This window comes from Dipodomys ordii, unplaced genomic scaffold (genome assembly GCF_000151885.1).
Source record: "Dipodomys ordii isolate 6190 unplaced genomic scaffold, Dord_2.0 Scaffold35, whole genome shotgun sequence".
NCBI lineage: Eukaryota > Metazoa > Chordata > Mammalia > Rodentia > Heteromyidae > Dipodomys > Dipodomys ordii.
In genome coordinates, this window is record NW_012267251.1 from 11,820,009 (window position 1) to 11,840,242 (window position 20,234).

Here is a 20,234-nt window from a genome sequence, read left to right on the forward strand (position 1 = left end):
CTGTGGACACTGATTCTTTCCAAGCCTTTCTTACCTCAGCATTTAACAAGTGAAATGAGAAAGAATAAAAAGTCTATGAAAGTGTAATTCACTTTTTGAGTGTATGTGCTGGAGTGGGGCTTAAACTCAGCCTCACTTTTCTTTTCTTTTTTTTGCCAGTCCTGGAGCTTGAAATCAGGGCGTGGGCACAGTCCCTGAGCTTTTTTTTTGTTCAAGGCTAGCACTGTACCACTTGAGCCACAGCACCACTTCTGGGTTTTTCTGTGTAGGGGTGCTGAGGAATCAAACCTGGGGCTTCATGAATACTAGGCAAGCACTCTGTCACTAAGCCACTTTCCCAGCCCATCAGCCTGTCTTAGTTAGCCTTTTCTGCTTACAGTTCTCTATTATTTGAGCCACACCTCCACTTCGAGCTTTTTGCTAGCTAATTGGAGATAAGAATCTCAGATTTGTCTGCCTCAAGCCTCAATCCTTAGTTCTCATCCTCCTCCTAAGAAGCTAGAATTCCAGGTGTGCGCCACCAGTGTCCAGTTTGATGGCAAAAGTCTAGGAATGCATGAGATTTAACACAGCTAAACAGTAAATGGAGGGACAAGATCAGTTATTCTGAACATTTCTGGCTTCAAGTGATCTCATCAGAATTTGACGAAAGCACAGATTGTTTCTTAGAAAAACAATTCTGCAGACTCTTACGCAGCACCTCAAGGAGTACACAGACCTTCTGAAGACTGAAGGCAGGTCTACAAGGTGGGGCTAAGACTTCACTGGAGCAAAGCTATCATAGAAACTGTGATAAACTGGGGAGAAATCTGGATCATGCAAAAACTCATGTTCTAAGTGCTGTGTGTTCTGTCTAACTAGCAGAAATTCTACAGTAATTTATGTTGTGCCTAGGTCACAGGAGCCCCACCAAGAAGACCACCGAGAGTCAGACTTTACAGCTGTTTTAAGGTTTTATTTAGATGGGCTGCAGCTCGGGCCTTGTACTACACTCCGACACAGCAGAGCCTAGGAGGAGAGCCCCGAGCTAAAGATTTGCAGGGGTTATAAAGGCACACAACCAACCAGGTGTTTGGATTACCACCACATGTTGCTCTGCTAGAAATAAGCAACAAGTGGTCACTGCCTCAAAACTTTAACCCTTCAATTTAGAGACAATTCTTTCTTCTATTACCTTTGTTTTTTGTCGGCCATGAGGCTTGAACTTGGGGCCTAAATGCTGTCCCTGAGCTCTTTTGCTCAAGGCTAGTGCTCTACCACTTTGAGCCACAGGACCACTTCCAGTTTTCTGGTGGTTAATTGGAGACAGGAGCCTCACAGGCTTTCCTGCCGGGGCTGGCCTCAAACCGTGATCCTCAGATCTTAGCATCCTGAGTAGCTTAAGATTATAGGTGTGAGCCACTAGCACTTCTGTAACACTTCTGTTATCTTAATTGACAGAGAACAACTTGGTTCTGTTTTCTATAAGACTAATTCTTTAGAGATGAAAAGGGATTATTTTGAAGCCAGGAAGTTAATCTGCTGGTGGGAACAGATGAGCTGGAGGCTGTGAAGTATGAGATAGATCTAAACACCAGGAAGACCCCACCTGCCTGAACTCTGAATGGGTCAGCCTGCCTTCACAGTAGGGAGGGGCGAGTCCCCGAAGCCACACCAAGGAAATGGAACTGTGCGTTGGCTTCTTCTGCCCATTTCAAATGTTTCTGACATCAGAAGTTAGTACTTTTTTCACTAAGTAGAGAAAACAAAAGAACCATGTACAAATTAGAATAAACCCTTTGAGTAAAGAATTAAAGTTTTTATTTGTAAAAGCTGACAATGCCCATATAAATTACCAGCTGGGCCCATCACAGGAAACAAGGGCCTCTCACTTCTTCTTGCCAGGTTTGGGAGCTTTTTCTAGGCCTTGGATGTGTTTTCGAGGGAGCCGATACTCTTCTAAAATCCAAAAAGCAGAAAGTACTCAGTGGAGCCTGGTCTGGCTCTCCTACTGCCCCTCCCCCACTTGCCCTGTCTCAGGATGTCCCTCCTTGGGCCCTGCCCACCGCCCTTTCCTACTGGCCGGAGTGAGCTCATTCCCACTATCCAAGGCTCTGTGCCAACTCCCAACACGTGATCTGCTCTTCTGCACCCAGCTCCAGCTCATTCCCTGGGGATGCCGTCCGGGATGGACCATGGGCTGTCTCAAGGCAGAAGAATGTGCCTGGATGATTTCCACACTGCTAGCTGCATTCCAGGTTCTAGAGGGCAGCAGCCAGGAGAAGGCATGGGTCCGTGCTCCCTTCTGTGCTCCTCCACCTTCCCGTTCCTTCTCAACACCCCACAGAGGGTTCCCATATAAAGGGGCTCAACTCTGATGTAAACTGGGGACCGGCCACCAGCCATAAAACTGATCTACTGATGAAGCATTTCCTATGTGCAGAGCCTGAGGAGGAGACAGTGGGGAACAGGTGAGTCTCTGCCTGAGGAGCTCAGCCTAGCAAGCGGTTCGGACATTAGAGAAGAATCAGCCATGCTGCAGACACTAACAGAAACGTAAACACGATTGGAAGTGTGACATTAGCAGTCTTCAAGATGCTCACGTAGAAATGGAGCCTGACCCCTGAGCTGAGTGAGCCTTAAAGGACAGACTTGGGTATGGGAGGCGCCAGCCGGGTGAAAGGTTAAGTGGGATGCACCAGGAAGAAACCATCTGGGCTGGGGCTGGGAAAGGATGTGGGGGCTGCAGAGCAGAACGAGAGTGAAGCTGGGAGAGGCTTATTTACTGAGCACTGATACTTATTCTGAAGGCACTGAAGAGACACAGAAAGCTTTTACAGAGGAGTGATCACATCCTACTTGTTTTAGAAAGCTGACTCAGGCAGAGTGAGGGGAGGGTTTGAGCTGAGGACAGTCTGGATGCTGGTGACCCACACTGAGTAGGAAGAGCCGAGAGTGGAGAGGAAGGCGGGTCCTGAGCCCACTTGTGGCACTTAAAAGCTGGGGAGCTCCAGACAAGGTACTGAACCTCTCTGGACCTCTCGCTCTTCATTTGCTAAACAGGCAACAGTCCAGCATTGCTTTCATTAGAGAGAAGCTGCCAGAATCCCCTGGTATGCCTGACAGGATGTTAGGATGCTTCGTGAATGTTTTCTAGAAAAGGAGGACCAGAAAGAAAACGGTATGTACAATGGAGACAGCACTGTCTGTGGAAGAGCCAAACGTGATTCAGACATTGGTTCCACCTCCTGCCAGCTGCTGTAAACAAAATGGACATCGGTATGTGCATTTGCAATGTTCCTGGACTTATGACAGAGTTATGGCCCATAATGCATGGTAAAGTAGAAGCTGTGCAGGTTGAAGATGCACATAATACAGCTGACCAGCTCAGTAGGTCCGTGCTGTGGAGTACCTGATCTTCACTCCATGATTACCTGGGGAACTGGGCGTTACTGCCACTGAACATCTGGAGCTGCTGGGCACACGGCCCAGGAAAAGTTCAAAACTCAGACTGAAGTTGAATTCACTTCTGAATGTGTTATCACTTTCGTGTCATTGTGAAGTGGACCCACCGAAGACCAACATATCTGTCCGTATACAGGAATTATGATGCCTAGACCCTGAGGGGTGGATGGGAAGATCTTTACCAAGCTAGCCCAATGTTGAGGGATGCTCACCCAGCAACAGCCGGCCCAGGTGGTGCACCTGGTTCCCCTGGATCTGCACCTGCAGGCTGTCCTTGGCCCCGGGGGCAGGAGTGACCGTGGTGCTGGCCTGGCATCGCTGCTGGAGGATGGCAGCCACTGAGCATGGATCCAGACCATACGCCTCCAAATTCCGGACCACAGTCACCTGTGGGGAGGGGGCGACAGTAGTGATGCTGGGTGCAGACCACGCCCCCTCCTCCACCAGAAGGCTGACTCTAGGAATTGCATCTGCCAGTACTTTAGTGTGTATCTTCAAAAGATACAATTCTCTTGTTGCTCTGAAACAAACTTTTTCTCATGTATGACTAAACATGGTTTAAAATTTTTTTCAAAGTGTTTTTTATAGTCAGGGTGGGTGGGAGAGGGATGCTATCAAGAAAGTCTCTGGAAGTTCCCAAAACCTTAGACTTGCAGGACACTCCAGATAGAGGATCTTGGAATGACTGACAGCCCATCAGGAAGCCACGCTTTCTTGTATGAGCCCCTGACTGCATCTCCCCCCATGTGCTCACCTGATCTTTGCTTGTCCACCTTCGGGAAATAACTCACTATTTTACGACACACCAACTTCAACTTTGGTCTGTTCTGATTATCACTAACAGAAAACTTGGGTTTAAACTAATACACATAACATTGTTTAATATAACATCTAGCCCATAATGATTGTTAATCAAGGTTGTCACGGCCAATTCTCATTTATCATGACTGCTTATTTTCCAAGTACTATTCTAGGCAATTCACCCATGAATCTTCCTTCACTTGGCCCTTGTAGTGTCTGAGTAACTTGCTCAAGGTCAAGAAGTAAAGCAAAACAAAACAAAACAAAAAACACCTGTTTTGACTCCAGGTCTGATTCCAAAGCCCATGCTTACACCCTGAGACCATACGGAAGTTCTCAATTGCGAACCCACATGTGACTTCTTGCAATTTCTACCCATGATGGCAGTCTGTCTTCTCCAGGCTTGCAGAAGGGTACTCTTTTTCAGGAAACAGTTTTCCACATACTTAAGGACAGGTGTAATTTGTTACCTACAATTTTGTGTTGCCAAACTAAACATACTTGGTTCTTTCAGCTATTTGCACTGAGCAAGACCCAAAAGGTAAAAGACTCTTAAGAGCTGAGCACCTATAATATAGTACACTAAGGGAAAACAAACAAAAATAAAATCTTGTTTACTTTTAGAAACAGACCTTAACAAATTTCCAAGCACAAAATCCAAGGAGGCCGGGAGTGGGTGGTGGGGAAGCAATCAGGTCTACCTGCTCCATCCAAGCTCACTCCAGGCATCACAAGCATGAGTGTTTCAACAACAATCCTTGAAATGTTGAAAGCAAATCTAAAACCCTCCAATCACATTAAGAAGACTAGAATGTCAAGTGACATTAAATCACTCGCCATTCTCAAACATTATATATATATATATATATATATATATATATTTTTTTTTTTTTTTTTTTTTCGGGAAGGGGTAGGTTTATTCAGTAGTTCTGCTGGGACCAGACCAGGTTGGCCCTCCACGCGGCTGGGAAAGGCCTGGGAAAGAGCTGGGAAAGACAGCTGGGAAATAGAGAAAGCTGGGAAAGAGAGGTGGGAAAGAGAGAGGTGGAAAAGAGAGAGGTGGGAAAGAGAGCTAGAAAAGAGAGCTGGGAAAGAGAGGTGGGAGAGAGAAGAGAAAGCTGGAAAGAGAAGAGAGAGCTGGGAAAGAGATAGCTGGGGAAAAGAGCAAACATTTTATATTTTTAAAGTTACCTTTTTATTATAAGCTCTCTGAGCCAGAGTGATGTCAATGGGACAGATTTTCCCTTTCTTCACCACAGGCTCTTGCCCAGGAAAGGTCACTTGATAGGCAGGCTGCAGTTTTTCCAAACATCTGGAATAATAACAGTCCTGGGTAAGGAAATACCAGAAGCAACACAACCGTTTTCCCATGCCTGCTCCCAGTACGTGCTGAACCGTCTCCTGGCCTGAACTGGGTACACTGCCTAGCAGCAATGGTTTGCGACCTGGCTACACATTACAACCGTTCAGATCATTTAGGGGCTGCATCCAGACAATCAAACCAGCACCAGACCAGGCCTATGTGTTCATTAAAATGCCCCAGGAAGCAGCCACAGCTCAGACCTACTGACTCAGGGAAGGAAAACACCAGTGACCAAGCCCTTCCCTCACCTAGCCGATTGGCTCCAAAACTGCTTTACCTTTTCTGCCATGTTTCCATAATGCACCTTTTACACATACCTCTGGAATTGCTACCTTTCACCTAACAAAATCTTCTCCTGGTGTCATATATATTAGAGCTGATAAAATTTTCTAAAAAAGGTCAGACAATAATTATTTTAGGCTTATCAGACCATCTGATCTGCAACAACTACTCCACTCTGCCACTACAGCACAAAGCCTTCTACAAACCATACATAAATAGGTGAGGCTGTGTTCCGATAAAACTTTACAGAAACAGGTGGTATTGGCAGGTCAGATTTGGCCATGGGCTGATTCCTGATACAAATTAACCTTTCCTTTGCAAACTTTAAAACAATTCCCCCAACCTTCTTTTGTTTCTCTTTATGAACTTACTGTGTGTGTGCGTGCGTGTGTGCGCGTGCACACGCATGCGTACTTATACGTATATGTGCAGGCACCAGTACTAAGGCTTGAGCCCAGGGCCTGGGCAATGTCCTTTTTTGCTCAAGGCCAGTGCACTACCACTTGAACCACAGCTTCACTTCTGAGGATTGGGTGATTAATTGAAGAAAAGTCTCATGGACTTTCCTGCCTGGGCTGGCTTCAAACTGTAATCCTTAGATCTTAGGCTCCTGAGTAGCTAGGATTACAGATGTGAGTCACTGGTGCCTGGCAAACTTACTGCTTTTACTGCTAGCCTTGAACTCATGATCCTCTAGCTCAACCTAGTATTACAGGCATGTACCATCACACCCTGCTGAAGTTCTTAGTTTTAATTAATGTTCCTTTCTTTCTTCCTCTCAAGTTCTTCTCCTATGTTATGCTGATTCAAATTGTCCTAGAGACCTTTCACATCAGAATAACTCAAGTCTGTGTTTATATACACTGACCAACAGGAAGAAACTCACAGACTAAGAGAGTGAGGATCTAGAAGTTCAACTAAGGAAAGGAGGCAGAAAAACTGGAGAGAGCCTGCCAGTCCCCATTACCTGCTTAGAAGACTGTCCCATGGAAGCATCATAACTGTGTGCTGTTCATTTTTCTCTAAAATGCAGTCAGAAAGGATGGGATCCAATTTCACCAGACTATAAAGTGAAAGAAGCAGCATTAAGGAAATCTAAGATTCAACCTTTCTGAACCAAGAGGTGATTTTGGATTCACCTCTGTATCACCTTTTCAGTTACCCAGGGTCAGATGCAACTGATCCACTGGTGGAGAAGCGAGAGGCAGGAAAATGTGGGATGGGCTAGATCCAAAGACCAGGATTCCTGGCTCAGTTCCATTAGTAACCAGGAGACTGTAGCTTTCCTGGCTTACTTTTACTTGGCTGGCAAGGAAGGATGACAAGAAATGGGAACATAATGGGAACTCCCCAACTTGACCATTGTACAGATGCTTTCATATATTGAACTATCACATACTGCCCCATACATAGTGTGCAGCTCCATGGCAGAATGTGAACCTAGCATGTGTGAGGCCCTGGATTCCGTCCCTAGTACCACAAAATCAGGAATGATTCAAAATAAGAACAGGTACTTGTGTGAAATGGGGTCAAGAGGAAATGGATAGCTGAATGGAGAGAAGAAGAGGAGAGAATGGAGTCCAAAAGCCAATGTATATCCTACAAAATTAAGTGAGGGAAGGAGTGGATTGGGAGGGACGAGTGAGAATGTTGAAAGAGGTGAAATCCGCCAAGGCGCACTGCATTCACAAACTGCTTTGTTGAATGACAACTCCTTTCTGTAAACACTTAAAGGATAATAAATAAACGTAAATGCTTTTTTAAAAATGAGGACAAGTCAGTTGTAATGGCTCATACCTATAATCCCAGCACTCAAGACACTGAGGTGAGTAGATCATGAGTTGGAGGCCAGTCTAGGCTACAAGTTCAAGGCCATCCTGAGCTACATAGTGAAATGAGACGCTGTCCCCCAAACCAAGGACTAGGGCTATAAGTGCTAGGCAGAGGGCTTGCCTTGTATGCATAGGGCCCTGGGTCTGATCTCCAACACTGCCAAAAAAGAAGTATATGGGAGGGGGTGGGTAGTAGATTAGACTATGAATCTCTCTCTCTCTCTCTTTTTTTTTGGTATCATGAGGACATCTTTTTAAGTTAAAAAAAGAAAATGTAACAGTACAGTATGCTTTTCTATTGACAGTTCATTTGTGTCCTGGTATTAAGAAAATAATTCAGCTGGATACTGTGGCTCATGTCTATAATCCTAGAGGAGGCAGTAAATAGAAAGGTTAAAGTTTAAGGCCAGGGCTAGGAAGGTGGCTCAGTGGTAGAGTGCTTGCCTTGCATGCCTGAGGCCCTAGGTTCGATTCCACAGCACCAAATAAGCAGAAAAAGCCGAAGTGTTCAGCAAAGCAGTTTGTGAGTACAGTGCACCTTGACTGATTTTACCCCTTTCACCATTCTCACCTGTCCCTCCCAACCCACCCCTTCCCTCACTTAATTTTGTAGGTGCTGTGGCTCAAGTGGTAGAGCGCTAGCCTTGAGCTGAAGAGCTGAGGGACAGCGCCCAGGCCCAGAGTTCAGGCCCCACGACCGACAAAAAAAAAAAGTTTAAGGCCAGCCTGGGCAAGAAGCTCCATCTCAACAAAAAAGCTAGGCAAGGTGGTATGTATCTGTAGTCCCAGATACAAAAAGCATAAGTAGGATGATGATAGTCCAGTCTGACATGGAAAAATATGAGACCCTAGCCAAAATACAACCAAAGTAAAAAGGGCTGGGGCCATAGCTGAAGTGGTAGAGCTCTTGCCTGGAAAAGCAAAGCCCTGAGCATAAACCTCAGTAACACTCCCAGAAAAAGAAAAGAAAATCATACCTGCCCCCTCAAGAAAAAAAAAAATTACCAGAAGGTTCCAATGCCAGCTCTCTGCACTTGAAGATCATGGGGGCCACGTGTGGCCCACTTACTTGGTGACAGTCAATGCCCACTGCATTTATGAATCTAAAGACCCTGGCCAGTTTCTCTGGATGTCACAGCCACTGTTTGGGGGCCCGGCCCGGCTTGCTTCTAGGATGCTGTAACTTTCCTCTCCATTCCGGTAGCCACCGTCCCCCCCCCCGCCCTGCATCTACGCCACAGAGGAAGGAAGGCATGACCACAGCCCTGCCTCCTCCTGCACTCACTTTTTGTTGTTTGCATCAACCAGGTCATTTTTCTTGGCGTAGTCAATGATGATGGCTCGGACCTCACCACCCTCCAGAGCACTCCCCTTCCTAGGAGAGAAGGGACCCCGGTTACTGTGACTGCTAGGAGGTGAACTGCAAATACCAACTCACTCCCTACTCCTTGGCTTCTGACCTCTACTTTCTTTTCCCTGTCTGAGCCAAGAGGGACTGTGCGAAGAACAGCTGGGTAGGAAGGAAGAGACCGAGTCTCCTGAGCTTATCTAGAGAAATGCCCTGGGGAAGGGGGCTAGAAACTGAACTGGGGAGAAAGGGGGCCACAGGGGTTGAGTGGGCTCCACCAGTCCCAGGAGCACTCACTACTCAGGGTACAGTACAGGAAAGGAAGCATAGGCCAGAACAAACACCATGCGGGCAGAGAAGGGCTGCTCTCCCCAGACTTACTTGTGGCCAGACGCCTGGAAGAGCAGGGCCATGCTGGCTGGGACACAGTAGAGGGATTTTATATCTGGAGGGTGATAGGGCTGTTCCGTGCCACCCTCCGGCACAGCCAGGGAGCTCGAGGAGGGCTCAGGCACCACCAAAGATGAGATCCTGAAACCCAGCAGGAGGAAAGAAAAAACAAAACACACATTTTATACTAGTGCCTCTCCCTTTTCTGTGCCTGTGGTCACGCCCACACTGGGAGATGGCCACACCCCCATCTGAGCTCAATGGCCACACCCCCTCACTTACCTGGGGTGCTTCCAGTCCACAGCCACGATGCTCTCGACCCCCTTGCTCAGTTCCTTCACCTGGACAATCTGCTCCTGCTGCATGTGCTGCAGGAACTTAGAGAGCTAGGGGAGAGAGGCCAGGGTAGGGGTCTTCACTGACTCCCCACACCTGAGCCCAGGAAGTACCGGACTGAGCGATGCAGGAACTAGAGGGCTGGGACTAAAGGAGGAACTGGGAGCCCCCTGCTTGCCCCATGGGTACAGAAGCAAGAAGCTGTTAGAGACCAACTGTCCCATGAAGACTGTCAGAACTCCAACCAGACAAGAAGGAGTCAGGGGAAAGAGGAGATGGGTGTCCCAGCCCTGGGGTTTCTTTATTCTCAGAGTCGAAATCTTTTTTTGTGGTGCTAGTGCTTCTTGGCTGAAGGCTGGCACTCAACCACTTGAGCCACAAGTCTACTCCTGGCTTTTTGCTGGTTTCTTGGAGAGAAGAGTCTCTTACACTGGCTTAAAACCATGATCCTCAGATGGCAGCCTAGTGAGTAGCTGGGATTACAGACATGAACCACAGGCATCCACAACCCTAATTCTAGTCTGAGCCCTGTAGTCAGACATCCAGGTATCATTCTGGCTCATGTCACCTGAGCCCCTACGCCATTCTGTGTAGCCATGTGGCTATTACCTGGGCTTACCTTTTTGTAGCTTGACTTCTTTATGTCCAGTTGTCGTCCTTCAGGGCTGAGGGCAGATGGAAAAAGTAAGTCAAACCAACAAGGCAGTGGTGAGGGGAGGGGGGAAAAGGAAGAGGTCCTTTCCTCAGCCTGCTCCTAGCTTCCAGGATTCTCTGCCTAGGGACACATAGGACAGGTCCTTAGGTCACCAAGTCAATGCACTTCTGGTGACGGCAGATCTGTCTGTGTTGTGCAGTGCGATTGCTAGCCACCGACCATCTCTGTGGCCACTTGACCTGTGCCTACTGTGAGCAAGTACTTGATTTTAAAATTTTATTTATCTCTAAGTTAAATTAGATTGGCCACATTCAGCTAGTGATTATTAGCTATAGCTCTAGATTCCTCTTAAACCAGAAAAACATCCAGGGCCTCAAAGGGTCACTTCAAGATGAACAACCCAGCCACACCCACTGTACTGCTGCTGTCTGTGGCCGTCCGAGCACACAACAGCACAATGGGCAGGTGTGCTATGGACTCGGTGTGATGTGTGAAATCTCAAATGTTGACACTTTGGCTCTTTACAGAAAATATTGCTGCCCTCTATTTGGGGGAAGATATTCAGGGGAAGCTATTTTCTTTCCCTCCAGAGCCCTTCTAGAACCCATTCCAGTCCAACCTCTGTCCCAGAGGACATTCACTCTAGGGCCCTTTCTACATCTCTTGCAACCCAACAAGTTCAGTAAAAATGAACAGGGACCCCAGATGCCATACTTGAACAGGACACCGTAATGAAACCATGTATAAGGGGAGATCTTTAAGTGCTTGCTCAAACAACAGCAAGATTCTCAGAAAGAAAGAAGTTCAACCTTGGGGTAAATATCAGCCAGCAAGCCTCCTGGCCGGGCAGAATTTCACAAGCATTTATGATAGGTCTGTCTCTGTAACCACCACAGCAATCCTAAGGGTATGGGCCTGGGGCTCAGAGAAAGCCGGTAACTAGCTTTCGTGCTTTGGTCAACAGCTCAGGAGAGCTGGCTGTTGAGCCCAGATGGTTATCTCTTCAAAGCCAAAATTCCATCACATGATAGGCCTACCTTTCCTCATGCTGTTTTGGGTGGGGTAGGGCCTCCCACCTGCTCTTTCACCTGACCTAACCTGGTCAGAAGCAAGAGAGGGTGGAACATTCCAGAAGAAGCCTCTTGGCTTCAGATCTTCAGGATCTGGTACCAATGTCTCTGGTGGTCTGGAGACATGCCTATGCAGGCCATGCTGGCTGGCTAACAAATAGCCCAGAACCACTACACCAGAGGCAGTGCTCAGAGAATCCTGGGAATTTTAAACCTATTTCCTCTACATCCTTTCAGTGGCTAAAATTGAAGTCTTTAAACTAGAATCTTAATTTACTTGCCTTGTCAATCTTCTACTCTGTGTGACGCTCAACCAGTCCCTTATTAGCCTTGTCCTGCGCTACTGCAAGAACAAGAGTAAAACCCTGTCCCCAGCACCTCCCTCCCCCACCCCAGCCTCCATACCAGCAGGAGAACATGTGGCTGCCCAGGAGCGTGCTGCTAAGTAAAGGGAGGTCAGCCTTCCTGACCCGGCACTTCAGAGCCTGCAAGAAGCACTGCTCTAACAGTTCATCCATTTGCTCTACAAGGAAGAGACGAGAACCACACCTTTCCTGAAGGATGCAGGATGCTTTGCGTGTGCAAGAAGCTCCCCACCCTCCGCCTCCCATGCAACTCATCCCCACTTCACCCCTTGGCTCTGAATGGAACCCCATCCCAGGTACCAAAACTACCAGACTTTTGAGCACTGAGCCCATAAAGAGGGCTGGGCGTCAAGCCACGAAGCCCCACCAGGCCGGGGGCATTACCCAGGCAAGTCAGAGCCAGAAGAAACAGTAGGGGACCCTGGGGCTAGAAAAATTCCAGGACCAGGGCAGAGGGGCCCCAAGGGAGCTGTGACTTATGTGGAAGGGACTCTGAGTTATGATATCACAGGCTCTGCACCTCCCTCACCAAAAATAAGGGCTCTCCTTTCCCAGTTCCTCACCTCTCCCAGAGCTTCAGTTCCACTCCAGTCAGAGAGGAGGGTGGGCCTTCTACTCCCAGAGCCATACCTTGAAGGGATTTGCTGTCTGTGTAGTCTTGGCTCAGGGGCCCAGTGCTGCTGGAATCTTCGGAGACTTCTGGTGGGGACTTCTCCTCACCTGCCTGCTGAACCTCCCCATCCTCCTCTTCCTTCTCCTTCTCTCCTTCCAGGGCCAGGGCCCTCAGCTCTCCCTGCAGGGTGGGGTCCACCTTCTCTTCCTTGAGATCTGCAGGATCCGGTACCAATGGAACAATGGAAGGTGGGGAGGACTTGTCTCCAGACCGCCTGGAAGAATCTCACATCAGAAACACTCAGCAGCAGCTACAGCACTCTCCCACCCTGATCAGGAAGAGGTGGCCTGTAATCCTAGCTAATCGAGACACTGAGACGTGGAGGACCAAGGTTCCAAGACAGCCCAGGCAGAAAAGTCTGTGAGGCTCCATCCCAATTAACCAGCAAAAGGCTGGACTGGAGATGTGGCTCGAGTAATTGAACACCAGCCATAAACAAGAAAGCCGAGTGAGAGTTTGAGGCCCTGAATTCAACTCCTAGTACCAGCATACATGCATACACACACACACACACACACACGCACACACACACACACAATACTGAACACACACACACAAACACACACACACACACACAATACTGAAGAACAGAATCACAAAAGTCTTCTTCCAGGTCTATGATTCTAAAACTATGATTCTAAAACTAGCAAACAACCAAAATTCTTTCTGATTTCTTATGTGAAGAAATAATTCCCCACATTTGGCAAAGAAAACAAAGTCTAGGGCCAACAACCTGCCTGAAGACGCACTGGGACCAATACCCATACTTGGGCATTTCAGGACCCGCGTTCTCATAGATTGGCCCTCCCCGTTCCCTGAAAGAAAATGTGCAGTACCCACCACAAGTGGTCCTGGAAAGTGTGGAGCACAGAGAAGCCCCTCCCCTTCAAGCCTGACATCAGCATCTCAGCCGTGGACATGGCAGCCACTCCAATTGCCACGGGGGCTCTAGGAAGGAGGCCAGAGACAAGGGTCAGGCAACATCTGCACAGGTGGGCATGTGCTTAGACCCTTCTTCCTCCCCAGAAAAGCACCACAGTCCTCAGTCTGACATCATTCTTATCGCAAAACTGAACTCAATTTCCTTCAGTGCTTTCAAGTATCCCTTGACCAAGTACTGTTCCTCTGTGTAATTAATTCCTCTTCTGACATACAGCCTTTAACTCTGTTATAAGTTATACTGTTATGACTTGGGAGGCTACTTAAAATGCCTTTTCTTTCAAGAAGCCATAGTCATTCTATAAGGAAGTTCAGAGGATGTCCTCCAGACTGAGGGAGCACAGGAAAGAGGGAACCAGCAAGTTCTGGAGCCAAGGAGAGAGGCTCCCTGGGGTGCTTTACACCCCACAGAGAGCACTTGTGTAGTGCTCTCTGTATGACTGTGGATCTGAGAATGGGGTGCTGCCATACAGCCAAAGCAAGCACGTTCCTGGTAACGGCTAAGACTCCCCAACCCACTGATCAGCACTGTCCATGCAATGAGCCAATTCACAAGCTGGCAAGATAGCCTGGGCCCAAGGGGAAAAAAATGAAGAGCAAAGTCCCCAGCACCTGAACTAAAATTAATTTTACTCAGTGTAGTGCCTCTACTTCCCTGTGCCTACAGATCAGTTCCTACCACAGAAACTGAATCTGGCCCTGTTGTTAAAAGAGAAGCCTTGTTCTCTCACTTACAAAAGCAAGTGGGTCAAGAAATCCAGTCTTGGTCTTTAGCAATCCCTTGGGCCTTTAGCCCGTCATGAGCCACTTCCAAACCCCACCCCCATTTAGGCTCCAAAGGCAAAATTGAGCAGTCAAATAATCATTTATGTAGCTGGACAGAATATTGGGAAGAAAACTATTGACACACCATTCTTATCGATTGTGGTTTTTACTATGCGTAAATAAGGAAGGTGTCTGGCTGCTTGGTTCCCAAAGGTTCAATGAAAATCACTAACAAAAAGAAGATCGTTAACTACTGATACCCTCTCTTTCTCTCTCAAAGAAACAATAAATAGGAGGAATGATTTCTAGAACAGAAACCTCTCTTTCCTTCCATCCCCACATCACATCTCTTCCCTATGGCTCCTCCTCCTGATTAAAACAAGGCCTTCCCCCAACCCATCTGACTATCAAGCCCTGAAAGTTGGGTACCATCTTTGAAGGGCTTCCCTCTTAACCATTACAGATTATCAGCGACAAGAACCCGTCTACTCTGTTCCTTCCATCTGTGTCTACACTGCCACCATCTGATCCCTGTATCACCAGGGGATGAAACAAATGAAATTAGCCCATATAGCCAGTGCTGGTGAGTGCAGACACAATGCCCAAAATGCGTCAGTGTATCTGGCCTGTAATCCTAGCTTCTCAGGAGGCTGAGATCTGAGAATTTCAATTCAAAGCCAGCCCTCACATGAAAGTCCATTACACTCTTATCTCCAATAAAAATCCTATACTTTTATCCACATGTATCCACAGATTGAAGAACACACACCAACACGTCAAAATGATCATGAAGCGCAGGATTGTTGAGTGAGAGGTTTTCTGATTTTTTCAGAATTGAAAACCATAAAACTGATTTTTAAAATAAAGAAGAAGAGTAGGGGCTGGAAGTGTAGCTCAGTGATAATGTGTTTTCCTAGCAAGCATGAGGCCCTAGGTTCTACTCCCAGCCCAGAAAGAAAAAGAAAAAGAAAAGTGTATAGGCATTCCATTTGTACATATAAATCAAGGAAACTGCCAGGTGCTGGTGGCTCATGCCTGTAATCCTAGATACTCAGGAGGCTGGGGATCTCGGTTCAAAGCCAGTCTGAGAAGGAAAGTCCATGAAACTCTTTAACCACCAGAAAACTAGAAGTGCTGTGGCTCAAAGTGCAAGACTTGCTAGCCTTGAGCAAAAGAGCTTAGGGATAATGCCTAGGCTCTGAGTTCAGTCCTCATGACAAAAAAAAAAAGGAAAAAAATTTTTGGTATGTAAGCATATCTCAATAAAGCTTTGAAATAAAAAGATGACACTGCTTGATTATGTAACTGATAGGCAAAGCCTGAAGGTAAAGAAAGACAAAGAAAGGCTGAGGGAACATCATAGACAAGGAAGCTGAGCACCAGTGATCGAACACAAGGTGGAACCAGAGAGCAGCCCTTGAACGGGAAGAAAAGGAAAAAAAAAACCCTAGTGGGAAAACTGTGAAGGTGCAAATAAATTCTAGTTCTGTTAACAGCACTATGCTAGTATTAACTCCTCAGCTGTGTAAGTGCTGTGTAGTTATGTAAGATGTTACATCAGAAAAAGCTGAGCAAGGAACATAACAGAACTCTATGCTTGCTTTGTGACTCTTGTAAAAAAAAAGACAAAAACCTGCAGAAGATACCCTGAGCGCCGATGAACCAACACTATGAGCTCTCTGTCATTCAGCTGGAGGCTGGATGGACTCCCCAAGCTGCCAATCCCCCAATGGCTGACTACCTGCTTCTCCCAGAAGAACCTGTGTTTTTCTTCCAATCCTTTGTCCATATGTCATTTCCGCCACCTCCCTTTTGTCTAGGCCCCATGCCCAAAGGCACAGCTGCCTGGCACACAGTACCTGTTCCCCACCAAGGTTATGGCACAGAGGTCGCCCTTCTGTACCTGAGGCAGACCAGCAGGGGGCACCACTAGTCCTGGCAGCATCAAATCTGCAGCAAACAAAAGTATCACAGCTTACAATTGGCTTCCATATAATTCCTTGTTTTACTTCATTTAGTCATTCACTGAACAACAATAACAAAAAAAATGTGTCTTAGGTGTCAAGTATGTTTTCACAGTGAAAAGTTAAAATGGCAATTCGAGTATCAGTCCTCCCCATTTGGGAGCTCATGGTCAAACAGAAGCAGCAGTCTGAGTGTCTCATACCATGATCTAGCCTAGTTCCCTAAATTCAACTTACTGACTTAAAAGTACAGCATTTGAGCCAAGCGCCAGTGGCTCACACCTGTAATCCTAGCTACTCAGAAGGTGGAGATCTGAGGATCGCATTTTAAAGCCAGCCCAGGCAGAAAAGTCCCTGTGAGACTCATCTCCAATTACTCAAAAACCAGACGGGGCACAGTGGATCAAGTATCAGAGTGCTAGCCTTGAGCAAAAGAGCTCAGGAACAATGCCCAGGCCCTCCCTGACTTCAAGCCCTATGACAAGAAATAAAAATATATATATATATATTATTTGGCAGTACTTTCACATCACTTATATAAGGTTTACAACAGAGTCAGAGTGGCCCAGGGAGCTCAGGACGCTAGTCAAGGGAGAGGTATAATATGCACAGGGACAAATTCCATTTTTTCAACCATATGTGAACACAGAAAATGGACACACTTATCCACCCAGTCAGTGCTTACTAAGTAACTTGAGGCAATAAGCAGAATATAAGAAAATCATCTTACCTGCTCCTCCCACCAGTTTTTCGAAGACTAGCGGCCATGTTGTAAAGGTGGGCAGAAGATCAGGATGGGACCACAGTGTGTACACTGTACAAAATGAGACCCAGGAAACACAACCAACGTCAGTCCATGAGGGAACTGGCAAAGCCTAACACTACGGTCACTTTGGTGACCGTATACACTCAACTCAAAGCTAGAGAGAAGGTTGTGAGGGAGGAAAGCAGAGACCAAGGATCTGGGGTCACTTGGGACTTGGGGGCGCTTACTGTTCCATCTGGATCCCGGTAGCAGAAAAAAGGGCCACAGGGGATTAAATGTAGGGGTCAAAAATCAACAGGGTTTCCACCTCAGGAAGCCAGCTGGTAAAAAATTGTGAAGCTTGGGGCTGGGAGGTGGCTCAGTGGTAGAGTGCTTGCCTTGCATGCATGAGGCCCTGGGTTCAGTTCCTCAGCACCACATAAACAGAAAAAGCCGGAAGTGGCGCTGTGGCTCACGTGGTAGAGTACTCCTTGAGCTGAAGAGCTGAGGGACAGTGCCCAGCCCAGAGTTCAGGCCCCACAACCAAAAAAAAATTTTTTTTGAAGCTTTCTCATGTTCATCATTGCTATTATTCCCATAGTGATCAATAGTAAAGCACTTAGGTCAAAAAGGATCTGTGTTTGCTGAGTTTTGGTGCACTCGTCTATAATCCCAGCTATTCTTAAAACAGAGACAGGAGAATCGTAGTCAGAGGCCAGCCTGGGCAAAAGCACAAAAACAAACTAAAGTACTGGGGGGATGGCTCAAATGGTAGCGTGCCTGTGAACCCCAGTATAGCTAGAGAAAGGTATTTGTCCTCAGACACAACAAAGAACTGGGGGGTTGGAGAAGAAGGAACGGTGGCCAAGGGAGGCTGTGTTACACTGCCACAACTAACTTCACTGGAAAAAAAGCCCAAAGTGACAAAGTAGGTGTCAGCAGCTATGGAAAAAAAGTCACAAAGAGTGACAAAGAGAGCTAGCAAAGAATCCTAAAAGAACGAGAGTCTAAGAACCTCTATGAGATATCCCGACCAAAGTACATAACAAAGTCAGTTGGTTACATAGCTTAGTTAATCCAGTTCTTTGCTAGTATAGTATTTCAGGAAAAAGCAGGCCCTGAGTTCAAGCCCCAGGACTAGAAACATACACACACACACACATATAAACATATATATATATATATATATATATGTATATATGGTTATTTATACATAATATAATATATTGTCATATATATATATATATATATATATATCCTGTTATAGATAGTTATAAGGAACATTTTTCATGCCCTGAAATTCCATTCTTTATAAGACTTGGACCTCTCTGTAGTTAACATGCTGTAAACTCACTACTGTTCCTCCACCCCCAGATTAAAAAACAAAAAAAAACCTTCCCTTTATAAGTGTCCCTCTTTGGGCTGGGAATGTAGCTTAATAGTAGAGTGCCTGCCTAGCATGCATAAAACCTTGGGTTCAATTCCTCAGTCACACATAAACAGAAAAAGCCAGGCTGGGCACCAGTGGCTCACACCTGTAATCCTAGCTACTCAGGAGGCTTAGATCTGAGGATCTGGGTTCAAAGCCAGCCCAGGCAGGAAAGTCCGTGAGACTCTTATCTCCAATAAACCACCAGAAAACCAGAAGTGGTGCTGTGGTTCAAGTGGTAGAGCACTAGCCTTGAGCTAAATAGCTGAGGGTAGGCACCCAGGCCCAAAGTTCAAACCCCATGACTGACAAAGAAAAGAAAAGAAAAAGCCAGAAGTGGCACTGTGGCTTAAGTTGCAGAGTGCTAGCCTTGAGCAAGAGAAGCTCAAAGACAATGCCCAGGCCCTGAGTTCATGCCCTAGGACTGGTTGTAATCCTAGTTACTCAGGTGGCTGAGATCTGAGGATCAGGATTCAAAGCCAGCCCAGGCAGGAAAGTCCAAGAGACTCATCTCTAATAAGCCACTAGAAAACCAGAAGTGGCGCTGTGGCTCAAGCCATAGAGCGCTCACCTTGAGCTCAACAGCGAAGGGATAGCACCCAAGCCCAGAGTCCAAACCCCACAACCGACCAAAAAAAAAAAAAAAGCATCCCTCTTTGTGTTAGTTCTCCCTCCCACACCCCACTCCTATAGCAGTTTCTGGTCTTGAAAGACTCAACTGTAGGAACAGTGGATCTGCAAATATCCTTTAGGGATCCTGGAAGGTACCTTTCTTGTTTGGTCTAGAAGAGACAGCTTAATGGAAGACACAGAAGCAAGTATTAGGCAAGAGCTGTAATAATGGCCATCTCCAACCTGCTGCCATACCTGTTGGATACAGATTTTTCTCCAGTTCAAAGAGGATGGGATTACCACCACTCACGTACATCGTCACTGCCTCTCCTTTGTGAGCATACAACTTTACAATATTGAGTTCCTCCTTCCCAGGAATTAACTCAGAGACCTGGTCTGTTCCCAGGGCCGGAAAAGCAGCTGTCACATCCGCTCGAAGCTTTCTCCTGTGGAAAACACAGCAGCACTATCAATACTACCTTAGTGGGACTTTCATAAACATGCAAAATTCAGATCCCAAAGGCCATATCCTAAAATCAAAAAGACCAAGGAAAGTCTGCCTGGGTTATGATACCCTGTTCTCACACAATCTTCCCTAATCCTTTTCTTTCTCATCTGGTGTCGCATCTATTGTCCTAGGCATACAGAAACAAGAAGCCAATCTGCCTCGGTGACTTTTCATCTGGCCCTCGTACCCACCCATTCCAGGCTCACATTTGGTAAATCTGTCATTTTATGACACTAAAAGACACCTGTAAGAATGCTTTTGTGCTGTTGCTCCCAAATCCTGTCGGTGGTACCTGTCTTAGAGACTGTACCTGAACAGATTCCGTTCTCCTCTCCCCAGGCTCCCATCGTCCCTCCGGGAATCACATTTTCACCCATGCTTTAGTTCTCAGTCACCCTCCGCCCCTCCATCTGATCTTTCACAAAGTGTTCTCAACTCGCTCTGCGGAGTTCAGTAAACACCTGTTTAAATCTCATCACGATGGCAGGCCATCCGAGCTCCTTTCCATGCTCTCCCTCGAAAAGTATCTTATCTTTCCTTCTGCCCTCCGGGATCGCCGTCCCCCGGGGTGGCCGGTGGCCCTGCCCCTGGCATGATCTGCGGGGTCCCCGGCCCCCGGCCCCTGGCATGATCTGCGGGGTCCCCGTCCTTCAGCCCCTGGCATGATCTGCGGGGTCCCCGTCCTTCAGCCCCTGGCATGATCTGCGGGGTCC

General features: G+C 47.0%; 1 protein-coding gene across 2 annotated transcripts in view; it reads right to left on the reverse strand.

The window, feature by feature from the left end:
* Positions 1-1,783: 1,783 nt before the first annotated feature.
* Positions 1,784-20,234, reverse strand: part of Eif2d (eukaryotic translation initiation factor 2D) — a 19,059-nt gene continuing 608 nt past the window's right edge. Inside the window, exons 2-15 of one of the 2 annotated variants that reach the window (XM_013017424.1) lie at positions 19,269-19,459; positions 16,958-17,041; positions 16,123-16,213; positions 13,400-13,507; positions 12,607-12,773; positions 11,927-12,044; positions 10,416-10,461; positions 9,743-9,846; positions 9,452-9,601; positions 9,008-9,097; positions 6,858-6,953; positions 5,437-5,557; positions 3,657-3,831; positions 1,784-1,938 (exon numbers count right to left, since the gene is read on the reverse strand). In XM_013017424.1, the coding sequence (XP_012872878.1) occupies positions 1,868-1,938; positions 3,657-3,831; positions 5,437-5,557; positions 6,858-6,953; positions 9,008-9,097; positions 9,452-9,601; positions 9,743-9,846; positions 10,416-10,461; positions 11,927-12,044; positions 12,607-12,773; positions 13,400-13,507; positions 16,123-16,213; positions 16,958-17,041; positions 19,269-19,459 (1,612 nt within the window). In that variant the 3' untranslated portion in view covers positions 1,784-1,867. Of the gene's footprint in view, positions 1,939-3,656; positions 3,832-5,436; positions 5,558-6,857; positions 6,954-9,007; positions 9,098-9,451; positions 9,602-9,742; positions 9,847-10,415; positions 10,462-11,926; positions 12,045-12,516; positions 12,774-13,399; positions 13,508-16,122; positions 16,214-16,957; positions 17,042-19,268; positions 19,460-20,234 lie in introns of both variants that reach the window. The other variant, XM_013017423.1, reaches the window with a different exon arrangement.